This window comes from Rana temporaria (genome assembly GCF_905171775.1).
Source record: "Rana temporaria chromosome 4 unlocalized genomic scaffold, aRanTem1.1 chr4x, whole genome shotgun sequence".
Taxonomy (NCBI): Eukaryota; Metazoa; Chordata; class Amphibia; order Anura; family Ranidae; genus Rana; species Rana temporaria.
In genome coordinates, this window is record NW_024404460.1 from 1,871,984 (window position 1) to 1,886,081 (window position 14,098).

Here is a 14,098-nt window from a genome sequence, read left to right on the forward strand (position 1 = left end):
AAGGAAAACACTTCCCGCACTCGGTACAGGAAAAGCCCTTCTCTGTTGGAAGGACGGCACCATCCCTCACAGTCTGAGGTTCCTCATGATAAGAGGAATACAATGGTCCGGCACCGTCCCGCACAGTCTGAGGTTCCTCAGGATAAGAGGAATACGATGGTCCGGCACCGTCCCGCACAGTCTGAGGTTCCTCAGGATAAGAGGAATACGATGGTCCGGCACCGTCCCGCACAGTCTGAGGTTCCTCAGGATAAGAGGAATACGATGGTCCGGCACCGTCCCGCACAGTCTGAGGTTCCTCAGGATAAGAGGAATACGATGGTCCGGCACCGTCCCGCACAGTCTGAGGTTCCTCAGGATAAGAGGAATACGATGGTCCATCTACACTGTGTGGCGCCGGATTGACATTTGAGGTAGTCGGGTTTTCTCCTGGACTATACTGTGTGATGTCCTCATCTTCTACTTTACAGTCTGGAGACAAAGTGAGACAATCCTCTGAGGTTTTCCTCATCTCCCGTCCATCTACTAAAATAGAAATACAAAGATTATTACTAGACATGAGCTGATTGGTTCCCCTAAACCAGGACTCCACCCACATCAGGCAGCTTTGTCTCTGGGGATCTTACAATCCCCCCCTCAAGGTAACTAGTAAATGGGTCCTCTGATCTCCTACCAGTTCATTTCTTTATTCATGGATCTTAGTCAGAGAGTGAGGAAACAACGAGAACTGTCTTTTATAGGAGTGACAGTGATGAGTGGATTATAAGACAAGTGTCCCCACCCCTTCTATCACTCATTGTCATCTTCCCAACACAAGAAGTCCTGCACTTCCTTATTTAGTCCATGATTTAGTCATGAATAACAGCGGGGCTGAGCCCCACCAGAGGTCAGAGAGTGAGGATGGGGGGAGAAAAACCAAGATGTAGACTGGACTGATCCTGAAGACCTCCATCATTGGGTTATTGACTCCTTCCCCATTATGACTTTCTGTTTAAGGTTCCAAAATTTTAGAATGTGATCACATTATTATCACCATGTAAAAGTCTGTGCTCCAATCAAATCATCAGATATAAGGCCTCGTACACACGACTGGATCTATCCGCTGGGATTGATCCGAGGATCAGTTCCAGCGGACAAATCCGGTCGTCTGTACGGCCTAGCGGATATTTATCCACGGAGATTTGTCCGGCCGATCGATTTCAAGCGGATAGAAATTTCTTAGCATGCTAAGAAATCTATCCGCTTGAATCGTGTCCAGCGGAATGATCCGGTCATCTGTACAGACTCACCGGATCAATCCGTCCGCTCCCCTCCCTCGCATGCGTCGTAATGATTCGACGCATGCGTGGAAGTACACGTCACCACGGTTGTATTCCGCAGGGATTTTGATCCGATGGTGAGTACAGCCATCAGATCCAAATCCGCCAGAGGATTTATCCGCTGGAAACGGTCCGGCGGACCATTTCCAGCGGATATCCTCTGGTGTGTACGGGGCCTAAAGGGCCAGATTCACGTAGAAGAGCGTCGGCGTAACGTATCGTAGATACGTTACACCGCCGCAATTTTTCATCGCAAAGTGCCTGATTCACCAAGCACTTGCGATGAAAACCTACGCCGGCGGCTTCCGGCGCAAGGCGGGCCAACTCAAATGGGCGTGTGCCATTTAAATTAGGAGCGCTCCCGCGCCGGACCTACCGCACATGTTCCGTTTTCGAACTCCCGTCGTGCTTTGCGCGCCGTGACGTCATTTTTTCGAACGGCGACGCACGTAGCGTAATTCCGTATTCCCAGGCGGCTTACGCAAACGACGTTCATTTTTAAATTTCGACGCGGGAACGACGGCCATACTTTAGACAGCAATACGTTTGTTATATACGTAAAGTTAGGGCACCAAAAAAAAACGACTAACTTTGCGACGGGAAACTAGACTAGCGGCGACGTAGCAAACGCGAAAAGCCGTTGTGGATCGCCGTAACTCCTAATTTGCATACCAAACGCTGGTTTACGATGCAAACTCCCCCCAGCGGCGGCCGCGGTATTGCATCTTAAGATCCGACAGTGTAAAACAATTACACCTGTCGGATCTTATGGCTATCTATGCGTAACTGATTCTATGAATCAGTCGCATAGATAGAACAACAGATACGACGGCGTATCAGGAGATACGCCGTCGTATCTGCTCTGTGAATCTGGCCCAAAATGTCCAGCTGGTAGAAAATGGGTGTAACAAAAGAGAATACATATTATGTGTATATATAGCAGTGGGTGGAGGGGGGAGAGCAGAAGTCAGGACTATGTAATGTACAACATATTGTATAAGATACAACAGATAGGACTATATAGTATCAGAATGATGCAATGTACACTATAGAGTATATAGTGCAGGGGTCAGGAGTATATCATTTTTTAAATGTATTTTTTTGAAAAGCCCATGGCGTGTGAAACACAGCCAAAAACTCCACCCGGTGTCAAAAAAAGTGCACACACATAAAGAGTGACACAAAACGTGCAACGGGTGTTTACACCGTCCTCCACTAGAAAGGACCTTACCCTGATCCCCCGGGGCGTTAGGCTCCAGACGGGGACTGGGGTACTTCACTTGGTCCATCTGGCTGAAACCAGACAGATCCCGTTCCCTGGAAGGTCTGCCGAAGCAGAAGGCCATGTCCACCCACTCCCAAGATGTTCAGGGCAGGCCCGAGGACCCACACCCTACTAATCACACTGTGACAAACGTGTAAGGTCCTGTACACACGATCAGTCCAAACTGATGAAAATGGACTGAAGGTCCGTTTCATCGGTTAACCGATGAAGCTGACTGATGGTCTGATGTGCCTACACACCATCAGTTAAAAAAATGATCGAGTCCAACACAGTGACGTAAAACACAACGACATGCTGAAAAAAATCGAAGTTCAATGCTTCCAAGCATGCGTCGACTTGATTCTGAGCATGCGCGGGTTTTTAACCAATGCTTTTGCATACTAACCATCGTTTTGACCTATCGTTTATCAGTCCATCAGTTCAATTTTAAAACAAGTTCTATTTTTTTTTGACCGAAGGATAACTGACTGATGTTGCCTACACACCATCAATTTGGACCGATGAAACGGACCTTCAGTCCGTTTTCATCAGTTTGGACTGATCGTGTGTACGAGGCCTTAGACAACCAACAAAAGAATACAATAAAGTGACGCACACAGGGGTTAAATAAAAAAAAAGTGGGGGAGAAGGAAGATGAGGGAGAGTGAAAATGACCATCGTGCAATACGACGGCCGGCCCTCTGGCCAGGTTTTAATAATTCCTCTGGTCCCAGCCAAAAGGCCCAGCCCTAGAGGCAGGTGTGAAAAAAGTGTGTTGTGGTGACGTGACCAAGGTGCCACACTCGAAGTGCCCTCTCAAACACTTGTGCAAGTACGGCACCCCTGGACTGCCACTCCAGGGGCACAATCACCATGGGCTTTTCTCTCAGGGGTCAGGAGTATATAATGTACAATATAAATTATACAGTGTAAGGGTCAGGACTCATAATATTGGTATTCAGTAATCAGTGGTGACTTAAATGTTCACATGAGACAAGTTGCAGAGATCCCACACCGCTGCCTCCCATCTCCTGAGACTGAATACATTGTTTCTATGTGTTTATCAGATGATGGGGGATCTAGGTGGAGCTTCCGTACTGCTCTCTCCTTTACAATAAAGTCTCCTCTTACCCGGTGATGTGAGGGGCGGCTGATTGTCCATCATGACGTCCTTGTAGAGATCCTTGTGTCCTTCTAAATACTCCCACTCCTCCATGGAGAAATAGACAGTGACATCCTGACACCTTATAGGAACCTGACACACACAATGATACAGTCACCATCCAGACACACCCCTTGTCTGTTACTGGATAATGTCCCAGAATCCTCCTCACCTCTCCTGTCAGCAGCTCCATCATCTTCTTGGTGACTTCTAGAATCTTCTGTGTGTTGAGTCTTGTAGGGATCGGGGATGGAGGTGGGGGGATGGTGATGCGATTCTGGATTCTCGGGGATCTTCTCCTTCTTGTCTCATTCTCAGTAGATTTCTTCATCATTACTGTACAGTTCTGTGTTATACAAAGATAAATATCATGGCATGTTAAGGACCGATCCTAGCGACACATTACCCACTATCTCTATGACCCCAAACCTCTAATACCTTACCCCACAAACCCCAATGATACAAGGGACCATGTTGTGGAGTAAAATTGGCCTTCCAGCCTTTTTTATTTAACCATTTCAAAATTTAACATAAATAACCGTTTAAATAACTTTATACATATTTCCAATACTTGGTGGTCTAGAAGACCACCCCTCTCAACTTGGCCCCTTGGAAAAACAATTATTACCTAGGCCTCAGTCGCAAGACACCGACTCAGAGGCAGTACAACCGTCCGCAGTGACCTAACATTTTAACCCCTTCCTGGTTAACCCTCGTTAACCGAAAGGTACCCAATAACCCCCATACCACCTATGGGTACAACCTTTTACCTACCCCAACTTCCAGTCTTCCATAGACCCAACACCGCCACAGCTCACAAGGGTAAAGCCTTATCCCTGCGAGCACCTCCAAACCCTCAGTGCCCTCTGGATTCCCTCCTGCAATCCCAGAGCCCACAGATCAATGCCCACGTCATTGAGGTGAACCCCATCCCTCCGCAGATACCGCCAGGTATCCACCTCCAGCTCCCTGTGGCGCACCACCAAACCACCGTTGCGAATAAAGAGCCTCCCCACCTCCTTGTTAACCTTTACCCGAGCCTTATTAACCTTCTCCACCGACCAAGCCCACCTCCAAGCCGTTCTGCCCACCATGTCGGACCAAATAATAAGCATCCCCTGAAAGAGCGTAGCCTAAGGAAATCGTACTTCACGTCCCTTATCAATTGGTGCATAGACCTGGCCCCCATGTCATTACCTCCCGCATGGAGTACCAAGACATCGGGTGCTCTGTCCAGGCGCGCACATTTTTGCCCGGTACCCCAATCCATCTGACCTGAGCTTCTCGTAAGGGGATACCTAGCTGCCTCCCATTGGGCCGTTCATCAGCCCATCTGACCCCCCAAAAAACATATGAGTGGCCAAGGATCCAAACCAGTCTGCTCTCACCACCTAAAAAACATCAAACAGAACACACATCAAACTTCTAGAGGACCCCCCTCTTTTTTTTTTTTTAATACAAAGAACCTGTAAAACCAATGAACTCCCAACTACTCATGCAGTAAATGTGGACAAATGTAGATCCTACATCTATCCGAGTCCCATCGCCCGATCCTCTTAACCATGTCTGCATTCAACCCAGCCCGAACGGCTTCCGTAGCGGCCCCGATCCGGAATGAATGTGCTGCATAATCTTTTGGGTCATACCCTGCCACCACCAAAGTCTTTTAAAAGTTTATTTCAAAAAGATCAATCCCCTGATGAAGTCACACGTTGACGATACGCGTCGGGATTGGAGGGCTTGACACACTCCAGCATCCGACCACTGGATATACGAGTTCGCCACTCGTCGGATTGATGCAGCAATTTCGATTTTAAATGTGAGTTTTTAAGTGTTTTTAAAATAAACTTTTCACGTCTGACTGGGCTACGCTGTGGTTGTCTATTCCACTTCCCCCCATGTATGACTGCCACATCTGAGTGTCCGGACTGAGCCACAGATAGAGGGGAAGTGTTGGAGGCACAGATTTATTGCGAGTCCGCACTCGTGGAGGAAAGTCTTTTATGCTATATTGTTCATGTGAGTGCATTACCACCTGGGCATTCCTGGGGGGTTTTTGTTTATTGTTGATGATATCACACGATCAGGCTTGTCCTTCTCTCTTACCCCACATACACTACCGAGATCCTCATACATAACAAGAGCCGATTCGTGAACCATTGGGGACACGGGACTCCTAACCCTGGAGAATCAGTAAGGGAGAGGAAGGAGGGACTGACGAGCTCGGCGTTCGTGGATAAGAGCCCCAGTTTTTTCACCTACATGTGAGTGCATCTCCACTGGTTTAAATCAGAAGACATTGCTACCCCTCTCTGTGACGTTATCACACCATTTGGTTTCTACCCTTTTTACTTTTTCATGTAATACACTTTATGGAGACCCGTATGTGATATCCAACAACGGACCACACCCATCAGGATCAGGCTGATTTAATCCAGCTTGCCAGATTAGAGGTGAGCTGCTGGGATCACTAGAGGTGCATATATGAGATCTTGGTTACGGCTCACTCTCTATCTTTCACCCTTTTTGGATACAAGGCATCTTTTTTCTGAAATACTTTGACCCTTATTTTTATATTTATTTTTATTTCTATTTTTATATTTTATTTTTATTGTTGTGTTTTTCAACATTTTTCACTTCACAACGTTATTGATTGGATTAAGTATTGATGAACTGCACCCCTACATGGTTGGATTTTGTTGTACCTGGACCTCTTCAGCACTGTGCCCTCGATTAAGGACTATTCAACAATATTGTTTACTGGTATATTAGTGTCACTTCCCTTTTTTGGACTTTCCCCACCCATTTTTTGTACTTGTATATGTATGTGGTTATATGCACACACACATTAATTTGTATAACACTTTACAGCGCAAATATTTCACTTGTTACAAGGATTGGTGATAAAGCATCAGTGGACAGGAGACACCTCTTACAGGAGAATTTCCCTTCCTAGAGGTAGATTTCCACTCACTTCCTGTTGTCTCCTTCTGTTTGCAAGTAGGAGTAGTTTGTAAGTTGGGTGTTTGAAAGTAGGGGCCTGGCGTATATACTCTGCAGAAATTTGGGCCATAGGTGTTGGTGATGCCACAACACTGTAAGCCCTCACAGTTAGTCTTGGTGGGTGCTGGAACGCCCTGCTGTGTGAACTATTATATCAAGAATTGTAATTACACGCCTCTGTTAAACAGGGGCAGAAAAATTGGGCCTTTGGTGCTGGCGCTGATGCCACAACACTGTTAGTCCTCACAGTTACTCTAGTTGGAGCGCAGGAATGAGCCCGCTGCAAAGTATTGCATCAAAAATTGTAATTACACACCCCTGTTAAATAGGGGCAGAAAAATTGTGCCTTTGTTGGTGGTGGTGGTGCTGGTGCCACAAGTTTGTAAGCCCTCACAGTTAGTCTTAGGCCCCGTACACACGACCGGATCTGTCCGTTGGGATTTATCCGTGGATCAGTTCCAGCAGACAAATCCAGTCTTGTGTACGGCCTAGCGGACATTTTTCGGCGGACATTTCTCCAACCGACGGTTTTCAAGCGGATAAAAATTTCTTAGCATGCTAAGAAATCTATCCGCTGGAAACCTGTCCGTCGGACTGATCCGGTCGTCTGTACAGACTCACCGGATAAGTCCAAGCGATCCCCATCCCTCGCATGCGTCAAAGTGATTCGACGCATGCGTAGAAGTATTTACCTTCCAGGGTCGCGCATGTTGCCGCGTCATCGTCGCGGCGACGGCGCGGCCACGTCACCGCGTATGTTTTCCGCTGGGATTTTGATCTGATGGTGTGTACAGCCCATCAGATCAAAATGGGGAGCAGAAATGTCCGCTGGAAACGGTCCGGCGGACCGTTTCCAACGGATATCCTCTCGTGTGTACAGGGCCTAAGTGGGCACAGGAATGGGCCCTGCTGTGAAATGTTAGATCAAGAATTGTAATTACATGCCCCTGTTGAACAGGGGCAGAAAAATTGGGCCTTTGTTGGTGGTGGTGCTGGTGCTACAACACTGCAACCCCTCACAGATACTCTAGTTGGAGCGCAGGAATGAGCCTGCTGCAAAGTATTGCATCAAAAATTTTAATTACATGCCCCTGTTAAACAGGGGCAGAAAAATTGGGCCTTAGCCACTGGTGGTGCCCAGAACCAAAAATGTTCTTACAAGCTATCAGCATGATCATTGAGGAGGAAAAGGATAGTCACTCAGCATCAGCATAGGCAGTCTTGAAGGGATCTGACATTTAAAAAAAAAAAATATTCAGTTACATCAGCATCAGGTGCTTGGTAGCTGGTGGTGATCCGAGCCTGATTCATTTTTATGAAGGTCAGTCGATCGACCAAGTCGGTGGAGAGGCGCACCCTGTGATCGGTTACAAAGCCCCCAGCAGCACTGAATGTGCGTTCTGAAAGAACGCTGGATGCAGGACAAGCCAGTAGCTAAATTGGCCAGTGATCCATCCTCAAGACCCAGTAAGCCAGAGGATTTTCGGTGGGAAAGGTGTCCAAGTCTGATCTTTCCCCTAGGTATTCCTGCACCATGTAAAACAGACGCTGGCGATGGTTGCTGGAACTGGTCATGCCTTGGGGCTGCGGACTAAAAAAATTGTCTGAACGCATCGGTCAGACGGCCACCTTCTCCACCGCTCCTCCTGTAAATGACCGAAGCCTCAGCAACACGTTGTCCAGGACCAGGATTTTGTAACCTCCCAGTCTCTGGGAATGCATTGCACAGACCTTTCTGCATTGCACAGACCTTTCTGCATTGCAGGATCAGGGAGGCCATACAACGTAGGTTTGCTGAGGCATTCGGTGCGGAGTCCTCTGGGTCACTGAGGACGACATGATCCACAGCCACGTACAAGTCCATGGGTTTCTTGGGACTGTAATTAACCCCTTGAAGACTGCTGATGATGCTGAGTGCTAGGCTCCACCTCCATGCTGACACAATCCTCCTCCTGTGTGATAGGTGGGCAAGCAGGAACACTGTCTGGATAAAGGGGGCCTTAAAAGGTAAGGAAGTCCTCCTCTTTCTCCCTCAAGGGCCCTGTTTATTATTCTATGCAGCGTGTGCTCCAACATGTGAATAAGAGGGACGGTGTCACTGATGCATGCACTATCTGCTCACCATCCTTGTGGCCTCCTCAAATTGTAACAGGACAGTGCATGCATCCCTGATCATGGCCCACTGGCATGGGGGAGGGAAAAACAGCTCCCCTGACCCTGTCCTGCTGCCATATTGGCAGATACTCATTGATGGCCCTCTGCTGCGTGTGCAGCCGCTGCAGCATGGCCAACGTAGAGTTCCACCTGGTGGGCATGTCACAGATTAGGCGGTTCTTGGGCAGGTTATATTCCTTTTGGAGGTCTGCCAGCCTAGCAGTGGCATTATATGACCGTCGGAAATGCACACAGACTTTCCTGGCCTGCTTCAGGACATCCTATAAGCCCGGCTACCTGCCCAAGAACTGCTGCACCACCAAGTTAAGGACATGAGCAAAACAGGACACATGGGTCAGTTGTCACTGTCGCAGGGCGGAGAGGAGGTTGGTGCCATTGTCGCAAGCCACCATTCCTGGCTTAAGGTTGCTTGGCGTCAACCACCTCTGAGCCTGCCCTTGCAGAGCTGACAGAACCTCTGGCCCAGTGTGGCTCCTGTCCCCCAAGCACACCAGCTCGAGCACTGCATGGCATCTCTTTGCCTGCGTACCTGCATAGCCCCTTTAATGCCTACGGAGCACCGCTGGTCCCGAGGACACATCAGCACAGGAAGAGGCCACAGAGGAAGAAGAGGAGGGGGTGGAGGAGAGAGGTGTGTCACAACCAGTAGTAGCATTTTGGGAGGCGTGGTGGCGGAACATCTTCCAACACTACTGTACCTTGTCGTGCGTCCTTCCCAGCTGCCAGCAGTCACCCAATGTGCAGTGAAAGATAGGTAACGTTCCCGTCCATGCCTGCTGGACCATGAGTCAGCGGTAATATGCACCTTACCACTGACCGCCCTGTCCAGCGAGGCATGGACATTGCCTTCCACATGCCGGTAGAGAGCCGGAATCGCCTTTCATGAGAAAAAGTGGCGTTTGGGAACTTGCCACTGAGGTACCACACATTCCACAAACTCACAGAAGGGGGCAGAATCTACCAACTGAAAAGGCAGCAGTTGAAGTACTAGCAATTTAGCTAAGCTAGCATTCAACCGCTGGGCATGTGGATGGCTGGGAGAGAACTTCTTTTGGCGCTGCAGCAGCTGGAGCAGGGAAATTTACCTGGTACAATCTGCCATCAGTGTACCGATAGTAGATTGCCCGCAAGTACTTGGCTGTGACACACCTAATTCTACACCTTCAGTCCTATCAGTGCAGGCTTCAGAGAGGACGGAGGGTATAGTGAGGTTGGAGATCCCAGCTGATGAGGAGCAAGGAGAGGTCCGCTTTGTTCTTTGGTGTGGGTCTTTGAGGTACGCTTGCCAATGAACTGCATGGCAGGTTGACATATGTCTGGTCAAGCATGTGGTGCCCAAGCGGGTGATGTTTTGGCCACGTGAGATACGCTTGAGACATATGTTGCAAATAGTGGTGCGATCTCAAAAAAGGCCCACACCAAAGAACTTTTGGAATAGCACATGCAGAGCTCTGCGTTGTGATGCAGTCAGTGTGCTGCCCTTACGCTGGCCCCTGGAGGGCATTCTGCCTCATTGGAGATGTGCCTCCTCCTCCTCTCTCCTATCAGGCACCCACGTAGTTAGTGACCTCATCATCCCCTCCCTCCTCATCACTGTAGAAAACCTGGCAGTATGCTGCAGCTGGGGGAACATGACTGCCAGATTGCTGTCCTTCTTGGGCACCCCCTCTCTCTGGGCTCACGTTACTGCCTTCCTCTAGCTGTGTACCATCATCGGAGCCTTCAAAATGCTACGCATCCTCCTGCAGCATGTACCCAACACTGTGGTCAAACAGTTCGGGGGACTTCTCAGGAGGACATGGTGGGGCTAGGGAAGGAGTGACTGATGCCATTGAGCAGATGGAGGAGGCCGCATTGGCAGCTGCTTTTCCAGACAAAGTACCCTGAGCCTGGGTGAGAGAGGATGAGGACGGCTTGGGCATTCACTCTACCAAGTCTTTGGCATGTTGCAGCTCAACGCGGCCAGCTACCGAAAAAAAGGACGAGCGTATCCCACGGCCACGTGCTGATGAGGATGCACCGTGTCCACGACCAGCACTGTTGCCTCTAGACGCATAGCCCGCTTGTCCTCTTTTATCAGCTCGTGACTCTCTGCCTCTCCTTGTTGTCCTTCCAGACATACTAATGGCCTGCAGAGGACACAGACAGTACACCACGTGAAAGTACTTGCAGCAATATCCTCTGCCTGTTGTATTAATATGAGCAGATCCCTGCCTCTAGGAGTAAATATGAGAAACACCAGCTTTACAAGAGGTGCACAATGTGCAGAGGACACAGACAGTACACACACCACGTAGCTTTAGGAGCACACTGCAGAGGACACAGACAGTACACCATGTGAGAATACTGCAGCTAGCACAATCACCTGCCTGCCTGTCAGTTAATTAGGAAGAGCGGATCTAGCTAAACTCAATACAGTGTATAAATATATTTACAACAACTGGGATGCATATATATCCTCTACACACTGTAACTTTAACTGACCAGCCTGCCTGCTCTATCTACCTGCAACAAATGACACTCTCTCTCTGTCTTCTCTTAACCACCACAACACACTACACAAGGCCGACTTGCAGGCGGCCTTTTATAGTGTGGGGCGTGTACTAAACCCCCTGAGCCATAATTGGCAAAAGCCATCCTGGCTTTGGCCAATTATGGCTCTCCGTTTTTTGCAAGCTGTGATTGGCCAAGCATGCGGGTCATAGTGCATGCTTGGCCAATCATCAGCCAGCAATGCACTGCCGCAGTGAATTATGGGCCGTAACACGCCACTCGAATTTGGCGCGAACAGACCATAACGTTCGTATTTTGACGAATTGTCGAACATACGATGATCGAACATGAAGCTCATCCCTAGTCCTAATATTAAAGGTCAACAGCTACAGTATTTGTAGCTTCTGACTTATTTTGTTCTGAAGGAGACTGGAGCTCCTCTATAAGATGGCTCTTCTCTCCCATAATCCCTCATCTCTATGGTCAGCTCTATATTTATTCTCCAGGGATTGGTCACAATGTTCCCGATTCAGCAAAGGACAGACATCTCCATCCAATGATATGATTACAATGTGGTCAGATTTATAGATCCTTCTAGAAGTCATATAATAGAGTCACTAATCTTTTACTAGTAAGGCTCACTGACCCACCAGGAAATGTTACCCATGGATTTAGTGGTCAGTGGGCGTGGCATGCTGGTAATCATCGGTCTCACTGATTGGACTAAACCTGGAATTGTTCTCTCCTATACCCAATGCCGCCATCTTGTGCTATAACCAAATGTCATAGAGTACTCTTCATGTATTCATAGTACTTGTGTGGATGTCGTTATTGATTATCAGAACATCAGAAGACTTAAAGTGACTCTGAATACATCCCAGTGTACAGCGGAGTCAGATTTAACCCTTCATTACACTCACCTCTCCAGTCAGCAGGCTGAGGATCTCCAGGGTGAGGTTCAATATCTTCTCATTCCGGGGAAATTCCTTCCTTACATTCTTCACAAAACTCAAATTCTGCTGATTGTCCCTCATGAGGTCCTTGTAGAGATCCTTGTGTTCTTCTAAATACTCCCACTCCTCCATGGAGAAATAGACAGTGACATCCTGACACCTTATAGGAACCTGACACACACAAAGATACAGTCACCATCCAGACACACCCCTTGTCTGTTACTGGATAATGTCCCAAAATTCCCAGAATCCTCCTCACCTCTCCTGTCAGCAGCTCCATCATCTTCTTGGTGACTTCTAGAATCTTCTCCATGTTGTGTCTCTCGGGTTTTAGGGAGTCACATGGAGGCTCTGTGATGGTCATGTGATCACCTGACTTCACAAGAGGAAATCTCTGTATTGAGGAACCAATAGGAATATCATGTTAGAATCCCAGAATCCTCCTCACCTCTCAGGTCAGGTCTGTGTATTATTAATAGAGATAAGAGTGATGTCATGTGACCTCCCAGAATCCTCCTCACCTCTCCGGTCAGGTCTGTGTATTATTAATAGAGATAAGAGTGATGTCATGTGACCTCGCAGAATCCTCCTCACCTCTCCGGTCAGGTCTGTGTTTTATTAATAGAGATAAGAGTAATGTCATGTGACCTCCCAGAATCCCCCTCACCTCTCCGGTCAGGTCTGTGTTTTATTAATAGAGATAAGAGTGATGTGATGTGACCTCCCAGAATCCCCCTCACCTCTCCGGTCAGGTCTGTGTTTTATTAATAGAAATGAGAGTGATGTCATGTGACCTCCCAGAATCCTCCTCACCTCTCCGGTCAGGTCTGTGTTTTATTAATAGAAATGAGAGTGATGTCATGTGACCTCCCAGAATCCTCCTCACCTCTCTGGTCAGGTCTGTTTTATTAATAGAGATAAGAGTGATGTCATGTGACCTCCCAGAATCCTCCTCACCTCTCCGGTCAGGTCTGTGTTTTATTAATAGAGACAAGAGTGATGTCATGTGACCTCCCAGAATCCCCCTCACCTCTCCGGTCAGTAGGTAGATGATCTCCAGGGTGAGGTTTAGTATCTTCTCAGTCAAGTGACTCCGGTCCTCCTCCATCCTCATTGGTCCCGTCATTTGATCTATACAGGTCTCCTTGTAGACAGATAACTTTGGGAAATGAAAGTAAGAATCTGGATGGTATTGGTCACACAATAATAGGATGTGGGGGGGGGGGGATAATAGGAGGGTTGCTGGACATTTAAGAACTACTACCCCACACGAACACATTTAGTTTGGACTGTTTAGCATTTGATTTATTTATTTTTTTGAGCTCCTGGGATCCTCTTGTCCTGCCAGACCAGAAATTCCCTTTTCTCTGTTGGGTTTGTATGTTTTCTGAATGGGTTTTGATTAGTTTTAGATCTGCAGACATGGAATCATAAATACGACCCTTCCTTTGACTTGAGACAGTGCTGTGAGGTCAGTGTCAGGTCATTATGATGTCCAGGAAGAGGAACTTGCTGACTTTTGGCCGGAGTTGCCGGAAAATCAGGATAATTTGCCAGAACTCCGGCTACAAGGTTCTAATCTCCGGCAGCCTGCTGACTGACAGGAGTGATGTCACTCTCTGCAGTAAGAGAAGGGATTGGATTGGATAGCAGGAGGATGCAGCTGGTGGAGTACAGAACTGTGGGGGAGGAGTCTGTTCTGTCCTTTTCAATATAAACTCAGTGTGTG

At 48.0% G+C, this 14,098-nt stretch overlaps 1 protein-coding gene across 1 annotated transcript; it reads right to left on the reverse strand.

Annotated features, from left to right (window-relative positions):
• Nucleotides 1-492: 492 nt before the first annotated feature.
• Nucleotides 493-12,529, reverse strand: LOC120921821 (oocyte zinc finger protein XlCOF29-like). The gene is made up of 3 exons (XM_040334316.1): nucleotides 12,337-12,529; nucleotides 3,918-4,091; nucleotides 493-525 (listed from the first exon to the last, which is right to left on the reverse strand). Exons 1-3 carry the CDS (start codon nucleotides 12,499-12,501, stop codon nucleotides 523-525), a joined length of 342 nt encoding a protein of 113 aa, XP_040190250.1. The 5' UTR covers nucleotides 12,502-12,529; the 3' UTR covers nucleotides 493-522.
• Between the last annotated feature and the right edge of the window lie 1,569 nt (nucleotides 12,530-14,098).